General features: G+C 40.1%; 1 protein-coding gene across 2 annotated transcripts in view; it reads right to left on the minus strand.

Annotated features, from left to right (window-relative positions):
• Positions 1 to 16788, minus strand: part of srgap3 (SLIT-ROBO Rho GTPase activating protein 3) — a 62776-nt gene that overhangs the window by 18140 nt on the left and 27848 nt on the right. For both annotated transcript variants that reach the window (XM_075460970.1, XM_075460971.1), the window contains exons 4-6: positions 13272 to 13334; positions 4690 to 4875; positions 2846 to 2974 (exon numbers count right to left, since the gene is read on the minus strand). In XM_075460970.1, coding sequence (XP_075317085.1) covers positions 2846 to 2974; positions 4690 to 4875; positions 13272 to 13334 — 378 coding nt within the window. The remainder of the gene's footprint in view (positions 1 to 2845; positions 2975 to 4689; positions 4876 to 13271; positions 13335 to 16788) is intronic.

The following is a 16788-nucleotide window of genomic DNA, read 5'->3' on the forward strand; positions in this document are numbered from 1 at the left end:
AGAGTTTATAGAATTACAGGAGCTGACACAGTAGGACACCAGGGATAATTACAGAGCCTTATCACGCTGAGCTGTATGAAGTAACCTAATTAAGCAGTGGATAGCAGTGAGGAGGGTTTAGAGGAAGCTCGGGGCAAATGACAGCACAGTAAATCACTAAGTAAACGCTCTTTAAAACTCTTTAGCACCGAGGAAGTAGTCACTAAAGCTTTGCGCACAAACCTCATTGCACCACTCAGTCAAATTGGCTCAGCAGACCCACATCTACAGGGAGTAAATTAGCTTCTTTTTTTCAAAACAAGCAAACAGAGTGAGAGCACATTCATACATCTGCAGAAGCAGCCTGCAGGAGCAGGCGACAGGGGAAGCTTAAATTCAGGCACTGTTGAGGTCTTTAATTCTTAAGTTTTCATCTTTCTCATTACAGCTGCATACTGTATATGTCATATACTGCATCCGTATCATATTTGAATCTTTAAATATTTATTCATTTGCAAGTATTTCCAAACAATTACACTTACTACATCAAATTTGGCATGTACCACAACAAAATCAAAGATAGAAAATTAATCTTAAAAATGTCTTCAAGGATGTAAGTCATATATATGGTATAAGGGAGCCCTACTTTCCAATCATAGTCACATCCGAGAAGCTCAGGTAGCACAAAACTCAAGATTTATCAGCAGAGCGGTAAATACACTCAACATGTTCTTCTGAACTACACATCAGCACTGAGACTGCCTGACCAAGCTTTTTTCTTGCTGCTTAAGCATCTGGTTGTCAGCTGAGTTAAAGAGGTTGGTGTTGTTCTTAGTGTGCTGTGTGCGTGCGATCATGTTAAAGGTGATCCTGGTGTACTTGAACTACCACATGGGGGTCTTGAGTACTTTGGCAGGTGTCTGTTTGTGTATCTGATTTCCTGGCAGTTTTTTTTTTGTCTGTCTGGAAGGATGCGAAAAATGGAAATGGCCCCTTCCCACTTTTGCAAAGTATTTGTAACTCTGCATACATAAGGTATATATATTTCGGTGTTCTAATATGTAATATTCTCCACAACGGATTAGGGCAGAAAAGTAATTGGTTTGATTCAGTGCAAGATGGTCTCTTGTTCAGTATGTGCTGGCACTTGTCAATCTAACATGGCAAACAAAGCCTTTCCTGCCTCTTGCCATCTTGTGGGAGACAGAACAGTCAAGTTAACAGTCCAAATCCCTGCAGCTCAGCAGGATTTAGGATGACATGGACCACTGAGTTTACAGACATTGAATCCATAAAGGCTTCCTAGAAAAAAGCCAGGAATCATGCTCCACTGACTGTCCACCTATGTCCATCATACTTGGCAAACAAGTTTAACTACGACTCATGTTCACTGGTTTATAGAAATCACATTGAATTAATGTCTTATCATGACTGACCTGCAGAATGTGCACCTGTCATTGTGGCTAATGTAATGCTGTGTGATGGTCTTATCTCAAGCAAAAATGAGACAACCAGGCCATTTGCACAACGATTTGAGGGGAAGAAGAAAGACACATGAATGGAAGAACATTTCCTGACCCAATGAATATAATGTGAAACTACAGCACTCGAACGCTGAAGCGTTCAATGAAGATCAGAAAAAAGCAAAAAGTTGATTTTTTTTTTTTTAAATTGAAGGCAAAAAAATATAACAGTTCAAAGAGGGTCTTTCTTTGTCTGTGTCAGTACTGTTTAGTAGAGGAACATTTTTAAATGGTGGCAGGACAAAGGAGACCGCGGCGACCTGCCACACTCACGGTAATTAATGGAGAACATTGATTAGAATGCAAGCAAAGCCACACAAAGCCCTACCTCCCTGAAGAGGGAGGTGTATGCATCTATGTGTGAAATAAATATATACAAAAAGAAGGGGTTTTCAGAATTAGTCAAAAAACTTCCTCTTTTCAATACATTTGATTTTAATCGGGGAGACGAGTGTCAGGTGACTTGATGCTGAACCAGTGCCAACAACATTAATAATATTCAGGCCTATGAAAAACAACTCTGAAAGATTTCAACCAATCTCCGGCCCTTAATGGTTTTGCTGAAAAAATCCTTTTAAAGATTGGTAATGAGAATTTGCAGTCGTGCTGCTGGTTCACAGTTCAAATGACATTGTTTCATATCTGCCGCTTAGATTGAATCTTTCTATGAGTTTAAATATCATGTTAAAGAAACAAGAACTGAAATTAAATTCCTTGTGCAACACTTGAGTCAGAACAAAAGGGTCACTTTGTAACAAAACACCAACGGCTCCTTGAGTCACTGTCCTCTAATCAGATCCATGAAAGAAGAGACTACAGAAGGAGAGACAACAGAGCAAGTGTGTGTGTGTGTTCTGGGTCATATTTTTCTCGATGACAGCTAGAGGCAGATAGTTACAAGGACATGCAGTGTTTTTTTTCCCAGCAAAGCTCCCAAAAGCAGAAGCAAAAGAATGAGGAAAAGACAGATGGGAAGAAGAAGAAAAAGACAGAGCAGAAGTTATTCTGTCAACACCGATGAAGCTCCTTGAAAACATCAATAAGAATTATGCTTCTGTAACTGTTTAGAAGTACAGAGCACCACTCTGCTAATTTTCATGTCAACAGCAGTCAGTCACCATCATGTCAGCATTAGGCTTTGTAATGCTGCAATTAACACTAAAAAAATGGTGGCAACTACAGTTACTTTGGCCCACAGAGCAGCTTGAAAACAAACAGCTAACAGGCTGAGAGGGAACATGAGAACAGATGGTGAGAGAAGGGACAGTGCTGCAGAGTTAAATCAACATCAGAGGTCCCAGCTGAGAGATATAAACAAACACATGTTCCTGGCAAATACTTACATCAATCATATCAGAGACGTCATGGATGTAATATTTTGCCACCACTGCATTGGTTGCTGCCAGGTTCAACAAATAGTCATTCCGGGCTTTTGTGCATTTCAGCTTATTCTCTGAATACTTGGCTTGTCTCTGAGGAGGAGAGAAAAGACAAGAGCAGGTGAAGAAGAAAAAAAAACAATCAGTGCAGGAAAATCAAGCAGCAAGGGAATTTAAGCGTGTGCTCAGGCAGCTGCAGCCTCTGGATCGTGAGACAGGTAGAGACAGCTGGGAAAGTTGGGAGAAACAGGCTCAGGAGGAAGCCGGCTCTAGATGGTAAAGTATTAAGAGGCACAGGCAGGCTTGCTTATTGGTAATATTCTGCCTCTTAATGGTTAAGTACCAGATACAGGTATCACTTACAAATAAAGATAAGACTTCTGGGGCACAGCTCTGCTGCTGACCCTCTGTATCTTTTTTGTATTCATGTATTTATGTATCTTATTTTACTGGCGAGACCAAAGACAAATTTCCAGGCTGGCTGGACAATAAAGTTCTTGTAAGACTCTAAGAACTAATGAATGATGGCATTAAATAAAAAGGCTGACATTTTGGGAATGCTCTCATTTGCTTTCTTGCCTTAAGTTAGATGAGATGTCTGTACAGCAGCTCAGAACAGCAGCGTGTTACTTTTGCCCATGATAAAAACCTAGAAACAGCTAAAATACCCAAAAACCCCATAGCTGAAACTTTAAGCTCACCAATTTACGCAGTCAAAATGACAATCAGATAGACTGTCTTATACTCACAAACAATTTCTAACTCCAGATGTAGGTATCGTGTTCACATTTTTCAAAATCTTATCATCTCATCTAACTGATGTTAAAAAAGAGGTCAATTTAAAGTTTAACTAACAATTGTTAGCTTTCCGTTGGCCAATACAGATAAATACATACCATTATAACTTTGAAGTACAAGAAATTATATAATGTGGCATATTGTGCTGCACAGACCTAACTCAATGATCATTTAAACTTACTTTGTTACTTCTTAACATAATTTGTATAGTAGCATTACCCACTTTAATACCACAGTGATTCAGATGCAACTCAGACCAAACTGCAGAGACTCCTGTCTGGCGTAGCAATGGATAGTTTTATACATTTTGCTATACATAGGCATTCTATTTCCAACTTCACAAAGCTATAAGGCAAAAAAAAATGAAGGAAAAGATTTTTTTTTTTTCTTTCCTGCCTTTTCCCCCAACCTGTTTGCAGGCAGACAAATGGGACAAAAGCTTAGGATCAAGGCAGAGGGAAAAGGAGGAATATTCATCGCCATGCTGTGTAATAAATAGTTTGCAGCTCCCAAATGCAGGCAGCATCACTGAAGTTACCAGCTCGTGGAGGCAGAAACTCCGTTGCACTGGCAGTGTTTTGATTTTCTGCACCTACGAGATAATGGGAGTCTCTTCATTTGCATGAAGAAGTCAAGAGTAAGCTACTGAAAAGGAAACATATGGTAGCATCTGAGGTACAGAACGCTCCAGAGACAAAGAGCCCTACACTGCTGGCAGAGAAACTAGAAATCTGGATTAGATGAAGATGGGAGTTGGCTTATTGCTCTGTGTGCATCTGGCTGCAGACCTACAGTGCCCTCCTGAGAGTTTCTGACATTACACTGATGTCTTTCTGCTCATCTGTCACTCTTTCCAAGTAAACCCAAACCCCATCAATATCTAGGCTTGATGAGAAACTCCTTAAAGGTTTTCTAAGCCTACATGCTGAACTGATGGTTAAGGGTTTATATAGCACACATAAATCCAGCGTTAATGTAACAAATCTGTCCCTCAGCTGACGCATACTTACCTTCTCTTTCATCTTCTCAATTTTCCTGACTGAGCTGCGTCTTGGCTGGCGGTCCTCGTGGCGGAGAAGGTTGACGTTGAGGTCTCCAGACTTGCTAAATTGCTTCTCCTCCTGCTTCTCAGCATCTTTCAGCTTGCTCTCAGCGCTGATGCTCTCAGTGTGGTACATGTGGTATGTTTTCATCACCTGCAAGATAAAAGACAGATAGACCTTTTACGTTTACCATAACCACATTTTGTAGTATTTTGTATTAAAATTTATTGACTCAAGGATGTTGCCAAACTATGTGAGAAATAACCATTCTGAGGGTACAGCGGTATTATCAGCAGAATATAACATTGCTCAGACAGTTGCACACACTGAAGGGGATGAAGAGCTTAGTGCTTCATGTAAAATTTTCAAAAACCACTACTGCATAAACAAGCCCTGACTCAGACTTTGTTCAACGATATATCAACTTGACAAATGACTGGTATTACTTATATTCATTTAATGGAAGGTTTACGTAAACATCTGTCTTTATCGGTATGATCCTAAAATATATCTCACACATGTACATTGCCCCACAGCGTCCTTGTCTTGTCTTTCCACTGGCTGGTTTGATTTAACCTTTTGATGGCAGCTTGAAGGGTCAGTTTTGGGTGCCAATACAACAGAAACACAGATGTCACTACACGTGGATTACTTAAGTGGATCCTGGAGCCATGGGCTGTGTGTGTTTTAGTCTTGGTTGTCAAATCTCCAACTTGCCCCTTCATCCCCTCCTAGCTCTAGCTTTCCTTGCCTCAATGAAATATCTACCTCATATTCAGCCTTTTTGGAAAGGATGTCGACATGTTTTCTATGCTCTCTGCAATTACTTCTCCCCTGTAATCTCTACTTAAGACACTCAAAATCTGACTGCCCTGCCCCCGCCCTTTTTCGTTGTCCAACATGATGATGACAAGACTAAAGTGACAAAAAAAAACTTGTTGGACGAGGCAGAATCACCCTTAATCTGTCTTAACCCATCCCAGATGCTCGTTGAGAGGCTCCCTTGTTTGAGGCCCATTGCACCCTGGCCCAGATGTGAGCTCCATTTTCCAACGCCAAAGTGTATTTGATCTTCAATGAACACCTAAGGATATTCGACAGTCAACCTGAGCAGTAATTTATTTGTTTCCTGTGATCAAACAAGTTATGCTCACTTGCACTGTACTTCACAGTAGTGTTCCTTTTAAGTGAATCCTGCACATCAAAATTTGCTGTTGGGTCACTCACGGCTATAATTTTCTACTGACCTCTGACCCTGTGATAGTAATTTTTTTTTCAGTCATGCGGCTTGAAGAGGCCCTATTTAGTAACTCCTGTGCTCTGAAAGAGTTATCTCTAGACATCACAGTAACTCTAAGGAGGAAATAAAGAAAAACAGTGTGTTTTCAGAGTGAGACATCAATAAACAAGTGCCTCTCCTGGACAACAGAGACTAGACTAACACTCTCTCCCCAGGCAGTCACTACTCTAAAAAAAGTGCTAAACTTCAGAGTTCCTTTGAACCATCTGACCACAGATCCTGCAGCTAAGACACAAAGTAATTTGCAGGAAGACTGAGCATCAGCTGTGTCTTTAAGAGGTGTGTGTATAGTTGAGTCCTCGGATAACAGCCCAGGGCTGCTTAGCTGCTAAGCAGAGTCTCTGTGCTGTTAAAAGACACAGTAAGATTTGATAAAAAAAGAAAAACCTTTTCCCTAACAAATAATCTGTATATACTGTGTCATAGAGTAATAGTACGAGAGAGGACAATAAATATGGGGGGAAACCCCTGAAGAAATTATGATGCCTCAGCTTAATAAAACCTTTATCATAACACTGGATATGCAAAGGGTTAGAGATGAAAAAAAAAGGAAGTAAGGGCTGTGGCATGTTTTAACTTGTATAGCATCCAGCTATATATCATATTAAATGGTGAGGCAAAGGACATCTCAATTTATAACCTGTTTAATAATGACCGTAAAGATTCACTGTCTGATTGAAAAGACAAATGTTTTTCAACGGCACTTTATCTTTTGATGATATCTACTGCACCAAAACTATTATTTCTGCATGATAAATTGTGTAAGGCTGTGAAGTAATGATGACCCGTCCCCAGAGGACCCTGCCTCAGACACAACAACGGCTGCGACAGGGTAAAGAAGGAATAGAGAACGGAATGTGGATTTAAGTGTAAGGTTGATATAATAACAAAAATGCAGTCATGTCAAAAAGAATGTACTTACAATTCTTAGGATTTATGTAACGGGACATTATAAAGAACTCATCAGGTCCTTATCAGGTCTTAAGATTAAGAAAATAAGAGATTGAGTAGCAGCCAGATGCTGCTAATTTTTCTGGTCTGGGGCATTCAGGTGGGTGTTTACACAATCCCAACAAGAAAAGACATCAGCGATGATCTTAGAGAAACAATTGATACTGCCAATCAATCTGGGAAGGGTAATATGGCCTTTTTTTAATTTGGAATTCATTCTTGAGTGAAAAAGATTTTTTTACCAGTGGAAAACATACAGGACAGTTACCAATCTTGCCAGGAATGGACAATCAAATAGGTTCGCCCCAAGGTCAAACTAAAACTGCAAAATGAAAAAAAAAACTCAGAGCTACATCTAAGACTCTACAGGACTCAGTTAGCATGTTAAATGTTAAAGTTCATGACAGCAGAATGAGTAAAAGACTGAACAAGTATGGCTTGTTTGGAAGGGTTACAGGAGAAAGCCTCTTCTCTCAAAAAAGAACATGACAGCACAGCTTAGTGAAGATGTTTGGTCATAATGCAGCATGATTGGTGAAAACCAATCACAGCATATCACCTTATACCAACCGTCAGCACGGTGGTGGAGGACTGATGATTTGGGCTTGTTTTGTAGCCACAACACCAGAGGTCCGTTTCACGTAGCAGGTTTAGTGAAAACTCTGAGTTGGTTAACCCTGAAATGAGGGAAACTCTGAGTTTTCCGTTTCACAAAGGGAGGTAACTCAACCCCGAGAAAGAGGGGTAACTCTAGCCTGTTTCACAAAGAGAGGTAACTTAACTTCACGGTCAGTTACCGGAGTAACAGACTCTCTGAACCTAACCTGGTCGGGACCAGGTTTTATTCAAGAAACCTCGAGTTTCTTTCTGTCTCTGCCCTCTTTCAGCCACACACGCCATTTGATTTCCTCGTTCATTCAGTCAGCAGAGCGAGTTCTTCTACTTCTAGAAGTCCATTAGGCACAGTAGGAGGCAACTTTTTTCACGAACATGTCCTTTTGACAATGATCCCATGGATGAAGGTGCAGCATTATTGCGCAGAGAAATAAATATTCGTCGGAGATGGTTATCACACCGCGCATAGATTTTTGCATTTACAGACAATTATCTTTTTGAGCGGCACCATCAGAATGTGTTGGGACAAAAGAAAAAAAAGACATAAAAGACAAATAAATATTTGTATGAATATGCTTAAAAAAGACATATATAGGCCTATTATATTTTATAAAGGCACTCGTGTCTTGGGGGTGGATTCCCTCAGCCACTGCCCTCCCGTTAGAGGTGGCGGTGCTGGCCACCACCCGTTTTACGGGCATCTGCCTTCTTTCTGTTGGCTCAGTAGAAGTCTGTGTTAGTTTAAATAGGCTTAATTATTTAACAGAACATGATATAGATGATGACTCTAAATTGTCCTTCGGAGTGACAGTGAGTGTGCATGGTTGTTTGTTTCGTTTGTCTCATGTGGCCCTGTGATGGACTGGCGGCCTGTCCAGGGTGTACCCCGCCCCTTGCCCATTGACCGCTGGGATAGGCTCCAGCCCCCCCGCGACCCGACTGACGGATTCAGCGGTGTATAGATGATGGATGGATGGATGGTATAGATGAGAAGACATAGTTTATGTGTGTGAAAACAGCATTATGTTGGGAATAAAATAACTGCACAGTCAAATAGCCACTTAATATTTATTTTACAGTGTAAAACATGATCAAAATGAGGTACCTCCATGCCGAGGTCTCACCTGTTTGAACAATGTTTTTATATTTCATCTTAAACTGCTGCCAAGTGCGCTTCTCCCCTGTGGGATTGCACCTAAATGAAATAAATGAATGGGCTACCATTCAAGCAGTTTCCCCTGTAATATTATTGTGATTGCAAAGGACTACATTTAAACTTACACTTTTACTGCTGCAGCGGTGTTGCACTTATTTCTAAAAACGTATTGAAACTCGCCGTATGAGCGCATTAAGATTTCCAATTCGAGGTTGGTGAAAAACGTAGCCCCTCCTCTTCCCCGTTGCCAAGGTGACTCGTCGAATCGGGGCTCCATTGATGCTGGCTTTTTAAAGTTGTGGTGCACGCGCTAAACTCAAGGTGAACTTACTCAGAGTTGATTAACCTCACTCAAATCAGCGTTTGTGGAACCGAAAACTCAGGGTTTTCTATCTCAGAGTAGATCAACTCAGAGATCAGGAATAGACTCAGAGTTGGTTGAACCTGCTACGTGAAACGGACCCCAGGACATCTTGTAGTCATTGACTCTACCATGAACTCTTTGTATACTAGAGTTAAATGTGAAGTCATCTGTTCCAAAGCAAAAAAATCTGCCAAAACTCCTGGTGATTTACCCAATTCTAAGACCTGGTAAAGACTAGATGATTTTTTTTTGTGGTTTCCTCTTATGTAAAACCTTAGATTTGAAAAAGGATGTATGCACTTTTTTAACATGTCTGTAGATTTTTTTGTGCATACAAATACTGCTGAAGATGTACGTTGTTAAGAAGAATACGTTTTCTACACATTTGCCTCAACTTATTGATTTTAGAGCTCCAGCACTAAGCTTTGTACGTTTAGCTTCTGCCTTAAAGGGAAATGCCACCCCCAGGCCAAATTAAGTGTATTCCCGCATTCCCGAGACATAAATAAGTGTGTGGGAGCGTTTTCCTGGCGACCCAGGCATTGTCCGAATCTCACAGCACTGACCACTGCTTGGTTGCGTGTAATACATACATGCTAGCGTCGCCAATCGAAATATTTCGCCCAACGTGAATTAATTTACTTGATTTACCTTCTAATTACTGTGTGAGTGGTGTACTTTCACATCGAGTGCAAATGACTGTGTAAATCTACACAGAAGGCTTGGTTTGCTCATGTCGGTTTGGGAACTAGTTTCCAGTGCGGAAAACACAGCCGAAACACACTCCCCGCTACGTCTTTGGGAATCCCCACCCCCGACTTCCTCAAACAAACCAGCGTGAAGCAGCCAGGGGGGGGTTACGCGCAACCAAGCAGTGGTCAGTGCTGTGAGATTCGGACAATGCCTGGGTCACCAGGAAAACGCTCTCACACACTTATTTATGTCTCGGGAATGCGGGGATAAACTTAATTTGGCCTGGGGGTGGCATATCCCTTTAAAATATTCTATCATCACTCTTGGTCTCACCAAAATTAGGTTTATCCCAGTTTTAGTTAGTTGGTAAGTTTTTTTGTATAATGAACAATCTTTCCCAACAGTTTCTCTTCATAACGAAGCAAAGAGTAAAGGGTGCCATACCAAACCCAACACTCATCCACACCTCTGTTTCTCCTTGTCTTATATCCCAAATGTCAACACATCACAGGGAAATGTATGAAACATTTTTCTGTTAAGTTAGTTGCCACAATGCAATTGTGGTTGTGTAGCAAATGTGTAGCATGAAGAAATTTATATAAAATGTTTAGGAAAGGTGTTGAGCTGCCATCTGCCACCAAAAAAAAGATTTAATACACCTTGGCATTGATTCTATAAGTTTCTGGAGAAGCACTGGACGGATGGAATGTCATTCTTCTAAGAGTAACCCCTTACACCGGTGGTGGTGAAGACAGCTGTCAAAGAAGACAAGTGGCAATAAATCATGGAAGTACAGCGCAAAAACTCACTGCGGAACAGAGTCAACCAATCCCCCAACTCAGGTGTCTTAAATTAAAATCCATGTAGTTGTGAGGTCTACGTTTTTTGGAAAAAAAAAAAAAAGAACTACAAAAAACGTGATGAAAGTGATCAACACACCTCACCCGAGACCGAGCTTCGGAGCTATTACCAAAAGAAGACACTGAAGAGCAGACATCAGACACAAGGCAGTAGATCAGAAAGATAAGATAAGATGAATATTTATTAATCCTGAGGCAATATCAAGTCTGTAAAGCACAAGTTGAATCCAAGAAAACAGAATTTCCCTACGACATGTTGCTGAAAGCACCGTCAGGAAGCGACTGTCTCATACCTTTCCTTCTGTCTGTCATTTCAGAGGTGGTGTAAATGTCAAAGCACAGACAAAATGATCCTCACTTAATACTCCCTCTGCAATATTGCACTTTAAACAATATATGAGCAATAGCTGCAGCCCACAGCGACGTTACATTATTTTTGGCAGGCAGTGAGACGTGTGAGAAAATACCACCAGGCAATCATCACACGATCACACTATTGATTTAACCATTTCTGGACACTTAAATACTAACAAGGGTCCAGAAAAAATACAATACACCATACCCTCCAAAATAAGCCATTAGCTCTACCTTTCAAGACATTGGTCAGTTATATGAGGTAAAAAAAACCTTTAAGCCTGTATGTGTACTGTCAATGTATTACATGTTATGTTTGTAACTGGGGGAAACCCCTCCAACACATAATTTTTCAGCTCTTAATTACAGTTGGACTCAAAGACGTTGCAATGGGTAATTATGCAATGGTTTTGATTTGATTTGATTTGATTTATTTATTTAAACTCGAAATGGTTCAATGAAGTGAGAGAATAGTTATTATTAAATATTTCATTGGAACATGTTTTGGCTTTAGCGTGGAATTATTCATCTTATGGGGAAACATATTTGTGTTGATAAAGTATTTCATCTACCACCTTAGCTGCAAGGAAACTCCTTCAGTCTGTGTCACATTTAGAAGGAATGAGGCTTTAAGTCAACGTTTGGATTCTTAATATTCTCAGCCAGACGGAAGTATGGGCCAAGTGGAGCATGAGAAAAGGGACCATATGAGTTTGTTCATGCAGCCAGAGAGGGCAGAATGGACAAAATCTGAAGATACGCATTAGAAACCAGACTGGGAATGGATGGAAAGTAACCTCCATAAAAAGGATGATCATTTTTGACAGAAAGGTGGCTAAGAGTATAAAACACAGCAACTTTGTTCCATTTTTAAAGGCATTAACACATATATGCACTTGTTATACACACATGCTATCCGTAACACTGTCTGATGCAGGGTTCAAGTAAACAGATGGCTCGACCAGGCAAGGTTGACTCTAATCGCACCGCACAGATGAAAAAGTCACATAAGGCAGCTCTGCCATCTTTTCTGTTTCACCTCAGGGGGCAGAAAATTGCTGAAGTTGCTTGGATCTCATTCAGTTTGGGGCATTAAGCCTCCCTCAGTAAGACCTTGTGTATCAGTGCAGCAACAGCTCACTGCATTCTCATGCCTGACATACGTTCATCTGCCTGTGCGGTCTCCTGCAGGAAATCCCATTATTCACAATCTAGTAGTTAAGCTATTACCAATTATAGTTGAATAAATACAGCACAAGCATTTACTATAACATAATACCGTTATTACTTGTTATGTGATGGTGTCATATCATCATAGCATGTGCCAAACCCCCATTTTGAAAATAGAACTGAGAAAATGTGGGTTTGGGACACATGCTGCCTTTACTAAAACAGCCCTCAAATTATGCCATGTTGATTTTCCGATTTTGTTGAAATTTCAACTCTAATATTCAAAAAGATAATTGAATATTTATTAAATGGGATCTTTTGGCGATAAAGCCATCACATGTAAGCAACAAAGCAAGACAGGAAAAAAATCTAATCATTGTTTTAAATATATATATGAAAACACACGGAAAGCAGCGGTAGGATAACAAAAACATTCTCAGCTGACATGAAAGTGAAGCAGACGAATAATGCTTCAATGAAAGAGAGAAACAGAGCATGTAGCATCAGCGGACACTGCTCATTATTCTGACTACCTATCAACAACATAGCTAAGTGGTGCCATCAAATAGGACAAAGTTACTGAGCTGGAAGAGGTCACCTGAAATGAATAAGTAAATCCATTGTGGAAGCAAGATGTCCATGACGCTTCGTATGTCTCCTTAAAAGCTCTACTCTCTCTCCTTAATCAAGCAAACCTTTTTAAGGACGACTGAGATATGTCAAGCAACAAGAATTTTTTGCGGCCCTGACCCCTGAACAAGATCAGAGTTAAATGTGGAATTGATTCAACTCCAGAAACTGTCGCATTTATTTTCATAATGTGTTGGTATAACGTCAGAGGATTAAGATGGTCAGGTCAATATACCCTCTGCGGTGTATTTGCTAATTATTAAAAGCAAAGATATTTACATGTATGGGCTTAAACAATTTCCCCTGAACTCTCTGACAGCCTTAAAAGTACTACACCTCAATGCTGAAAGATAAGAAAAAAAGCAAAAGAAAATCATGAACTAACGGAGTGAGGAAAGAAAAGAATTAGGTGAGCTCAGTGAGATCAAACTGCAGGAGATGCAGTCTGTTACTTACAGTGTAGAGTTCATTTGTCACCTTCACCAGCTCCTCGTGCATCTGGATCCCAATGTCCTTGCTCTGAAAAATAGCGAGAAGGAAAAAACAGGTGTGACTAAATCAGTCAGATGGTCGTCAGCTGTGACCTTATGGAACAAACTCAGTCATGTCGATGCTATGACTGTGCTGAGTCGTATGGAAATATCTCAAAAGCTACTGCTCTGATAACCACCAAAGGCGGTACAAAGAGTTTCAACTTCACCAATGTGTCGGTTCAGATCTACACATTCATCTTTAATGTGGTATTTCATAGTGACAGCAGGTTGTTCTTTTCATTTTTCATTTTTGTGGGGGGGGGGGTTAATATTTGGGCATCTGGTTAGGATGCCTCCCTGGTGAGGTGTTCCGCCTCGGCGTCCCCCCCAGAAGAGCTGGAGGAAGTGGCCTGGGACAGGGACGTCTGGGTTTCTCTGCTTAAGCTGCTGCCCCCGCGACCTGATCCCGGAGAAGCGGAAGATGATGGATGGATAGATGGGTTAATATTTGTTTGAACTCTCACTGATGAATCATTGAGTGATACAAAAAAAGAAATTTAAAAAACTTTTTTTTTTACAGCTTTTAAAAAACATACAGCTCAAGTTGTCAGCATGCCTTGTGTTCAAAAACAAGGGACACACCTTGCCCAGAAGGAGAAATAACTGATAGACTAAATGTAATGACTTCTGTTTGTCTGTGGGAGAGGCAGTAAAGGCTTTATTTAAAAAAACAGGTGTCTTCAAGTAAAGGTGTGAAAATGCAGAAACAATATGTCAGTCTCACACATTTAACAAACAGAAGTGTTACCTCTGCTATCTTAACTGAGCTGCTGTACCTTGTAATACGAAATCCAACAAGTCCTGTCTGTACCTCCTTTCTGACTGAAATAAAACTCTTTTGGGGTCTGTGTTTCAGTTTACATGGATACATTTTTATTTTCTTATAATGTTATTACATTAAGCTCACTGGCAACCTCAATTTAAACAGTTGAATTTGATATTATTACAGAGTGGCAAAAAAATGTAGGCTAGTTTAGTCATTTCCTGCCAACTTCCTGCTAACATTAGTATTGTTTATGTACATGTCAGCAACACCGTAGGCTGAAAATGAATTCCCTCATACTGTAATCATAGAAAACACATTTTTTACATCAATATGACCTCTTCCTTTAGTGGTAACCGTACATCGTCATTCCTACATACACAGAAGAGTGCACCTAGAGAAGGGCTCATTCTTATTAGTCCATCATTTTGATTTTTGCTGCCTTCAGAGCAGAGGGTTGTGAGTGCAGATCAGGTCTTGTTATATGTACAGTCAGTTAAATGGCATCAATCATCTGTCTACTATCTAATGTTCAAATGTATCCCTGTCGAATACAGACTTTTTATGTAAACATAATTTTGTCTGACTAGTCGGATGTGGATGTGTTCATACATGTATATACATTCCATAGACACATTTCAGGATGATGTGCTTCGATCCACTTTTAAATCAGGGAGGAACATGTCAAAAAGAAGAGGATTGACATAAAACAGTGAAATGAGAGGAGTCCTCAGTTTTTTTTCTTTTGTGTCCCCCTGTTAGTCTGAGGGTTTCACCATGCAAAGCTATAAGTAGTGGGAACAGTTTAAACCAGAAATGACAGAAAATACTGTACACATGAAGCAAACGTATATTTACATTTTATGACATATTTCGCACATGAATCAATGGCACTTTGGTGTGACTCATTGACACTCGGGTCCATGAGAGACTGAGGCGTACAGCTAGCACAGGTTGGATGAGAGGGTTGTTGGCACTTGGCTGAAAATAGCAAATACTGTGATTGCTGCTGGTAGGTACATTTAAAACAGTAGAAAAATTTCTGTAACCCCACCTCTATACACAATGTTTTTTAAGACATGTCTTTTACCACTTTGATCATGACTCACACTTAATGTGATCTCCCAAATGAAAGAAGTATTGTGTTGTGGCAGAGCAATTCAGTGGGGAGGAGTTGTGACTAACTGAACAAAACAAGTAGGGACACATTTGTGTTTCCATTAGCCTATAATCATTTTTTGGAGACTATATTTGATCCTGTACCTGATTTAAATTGGATAACTTTAAAGTAAACTAAATCCAACCAAATCTTTATCTGAAAATAGGATAACAATTCGTTATGAAGATTTGCTCTTCTCTCTACACGGGAGGCAGGACCCCACAATGAGCCTGTGTCAACAGATATGTCCTCCTATCATGAGTAATAAATTAACACGAGCGTACACACACACCATCTCAAACTACATCCACCCACAGCTTAGAGAGATTCCTCAATAGATGAAAGTTAGCCTTCTTGTCCACACCCTGCTCGACTCTAATAACTGTGTTTGATGAAATGTGCAACCGCTGAGTCAAAAACTAACCTAATCATCAAAGCAGGACAAACTCATAAAAAACGTGCTTCAACTGCTCTTCTTTAACTGAGTTATGAAATGTGCTCAGAAGAAGAAAAATAGCGTTATGTCGATAGCACAGAAGGGATTTCTTGTTTCTGCAGTTTTTGTACCTGGAGTGCGAGTCTTAAGTCCTGCTAAAATGAGCCTTTGACAGAATGCGATAAATGAGATACATCCTCAGACAGCTCCAGCTGGCGAACGGCATCTGTATGCATCAGCGGCTCCGAGGTGAGACAGACTGCAGCATGCACTGCAGAGGCTTATGGGGGAGCAGGGAGGGTTCATCCAGCAAGAGAACAATTGTGATGCAACACATTGTAAGAGCTGTGGCAGGTTGTATTATAATAGTTGTTAGATTAAAACTCTTCCTTCTTCAAAAGGCACAAATTAAAACATTTAGACCCATCGTGGTTTGTTAATGTATTTTCTTTTAAATTAAGCATTAGCAAGATTGAAGGTGCATTCTGCCAAGAAATAACACCTTCACCTCATTTATACTTGCTATGTCTAATATAATTATACCATTAAAGACAATTTTCCCTCCTGTTATTCTGAGCACAGCCTTTCAACTCTGATCAGCCTCTCAATAGAGGCAGGACATAAAAATTAAAAAAAACATGTGGAAAATGTTGGGACTTTATAGGCAATACTACAAAATATCCAGCTGAGAATTGGGACTCACCATAACCATGGGTTTAGCAATGCACTTTGTATCCTAACATACTGACCATACCATTATAATAAATGAGGTATATGATTAATATGATACAGTTTCACTAAATATTTACATTATATTATTTTGCAGATGCTTTTATCCAAAGCGACTTACTGAGGGTGACTTACAGTTCCACATCGGTAGGCAAAAGAACTTCAGGTCACAAGAAATCATGTGCATTTCCTTCCAAAACCAAACAGCTAAGAGCATAACTAATGCTAGAGTAAGTGCGGTAAGTTAGGTACCGAGACAAATGGGAAGACAATTTAGGAAACAAATAAGTGCGTAAGGAGCTAGGACGAAACAGGTGATGTCCAAAGAGGGCGGATCTGGGTAGTGTTTCCAG

The sequence above is a fragment of the Odontesthes bonariensis genome, chromosome 3 (genome assembly GCF_027942865.1).
Source record: "Odontesthes bonariensis isolate fOdoBon6 chromosome 3, fOdoBon6.hap1, whole genome shotgun sequence".
Taxonomy (NCBI): domain Eukaryota; kingdom Metazoa; phylum Chordata; class Actinopteri; order Atheriniformes; family Atherinopsidae; genus Odontesthes; species Odontesthes bonariensis.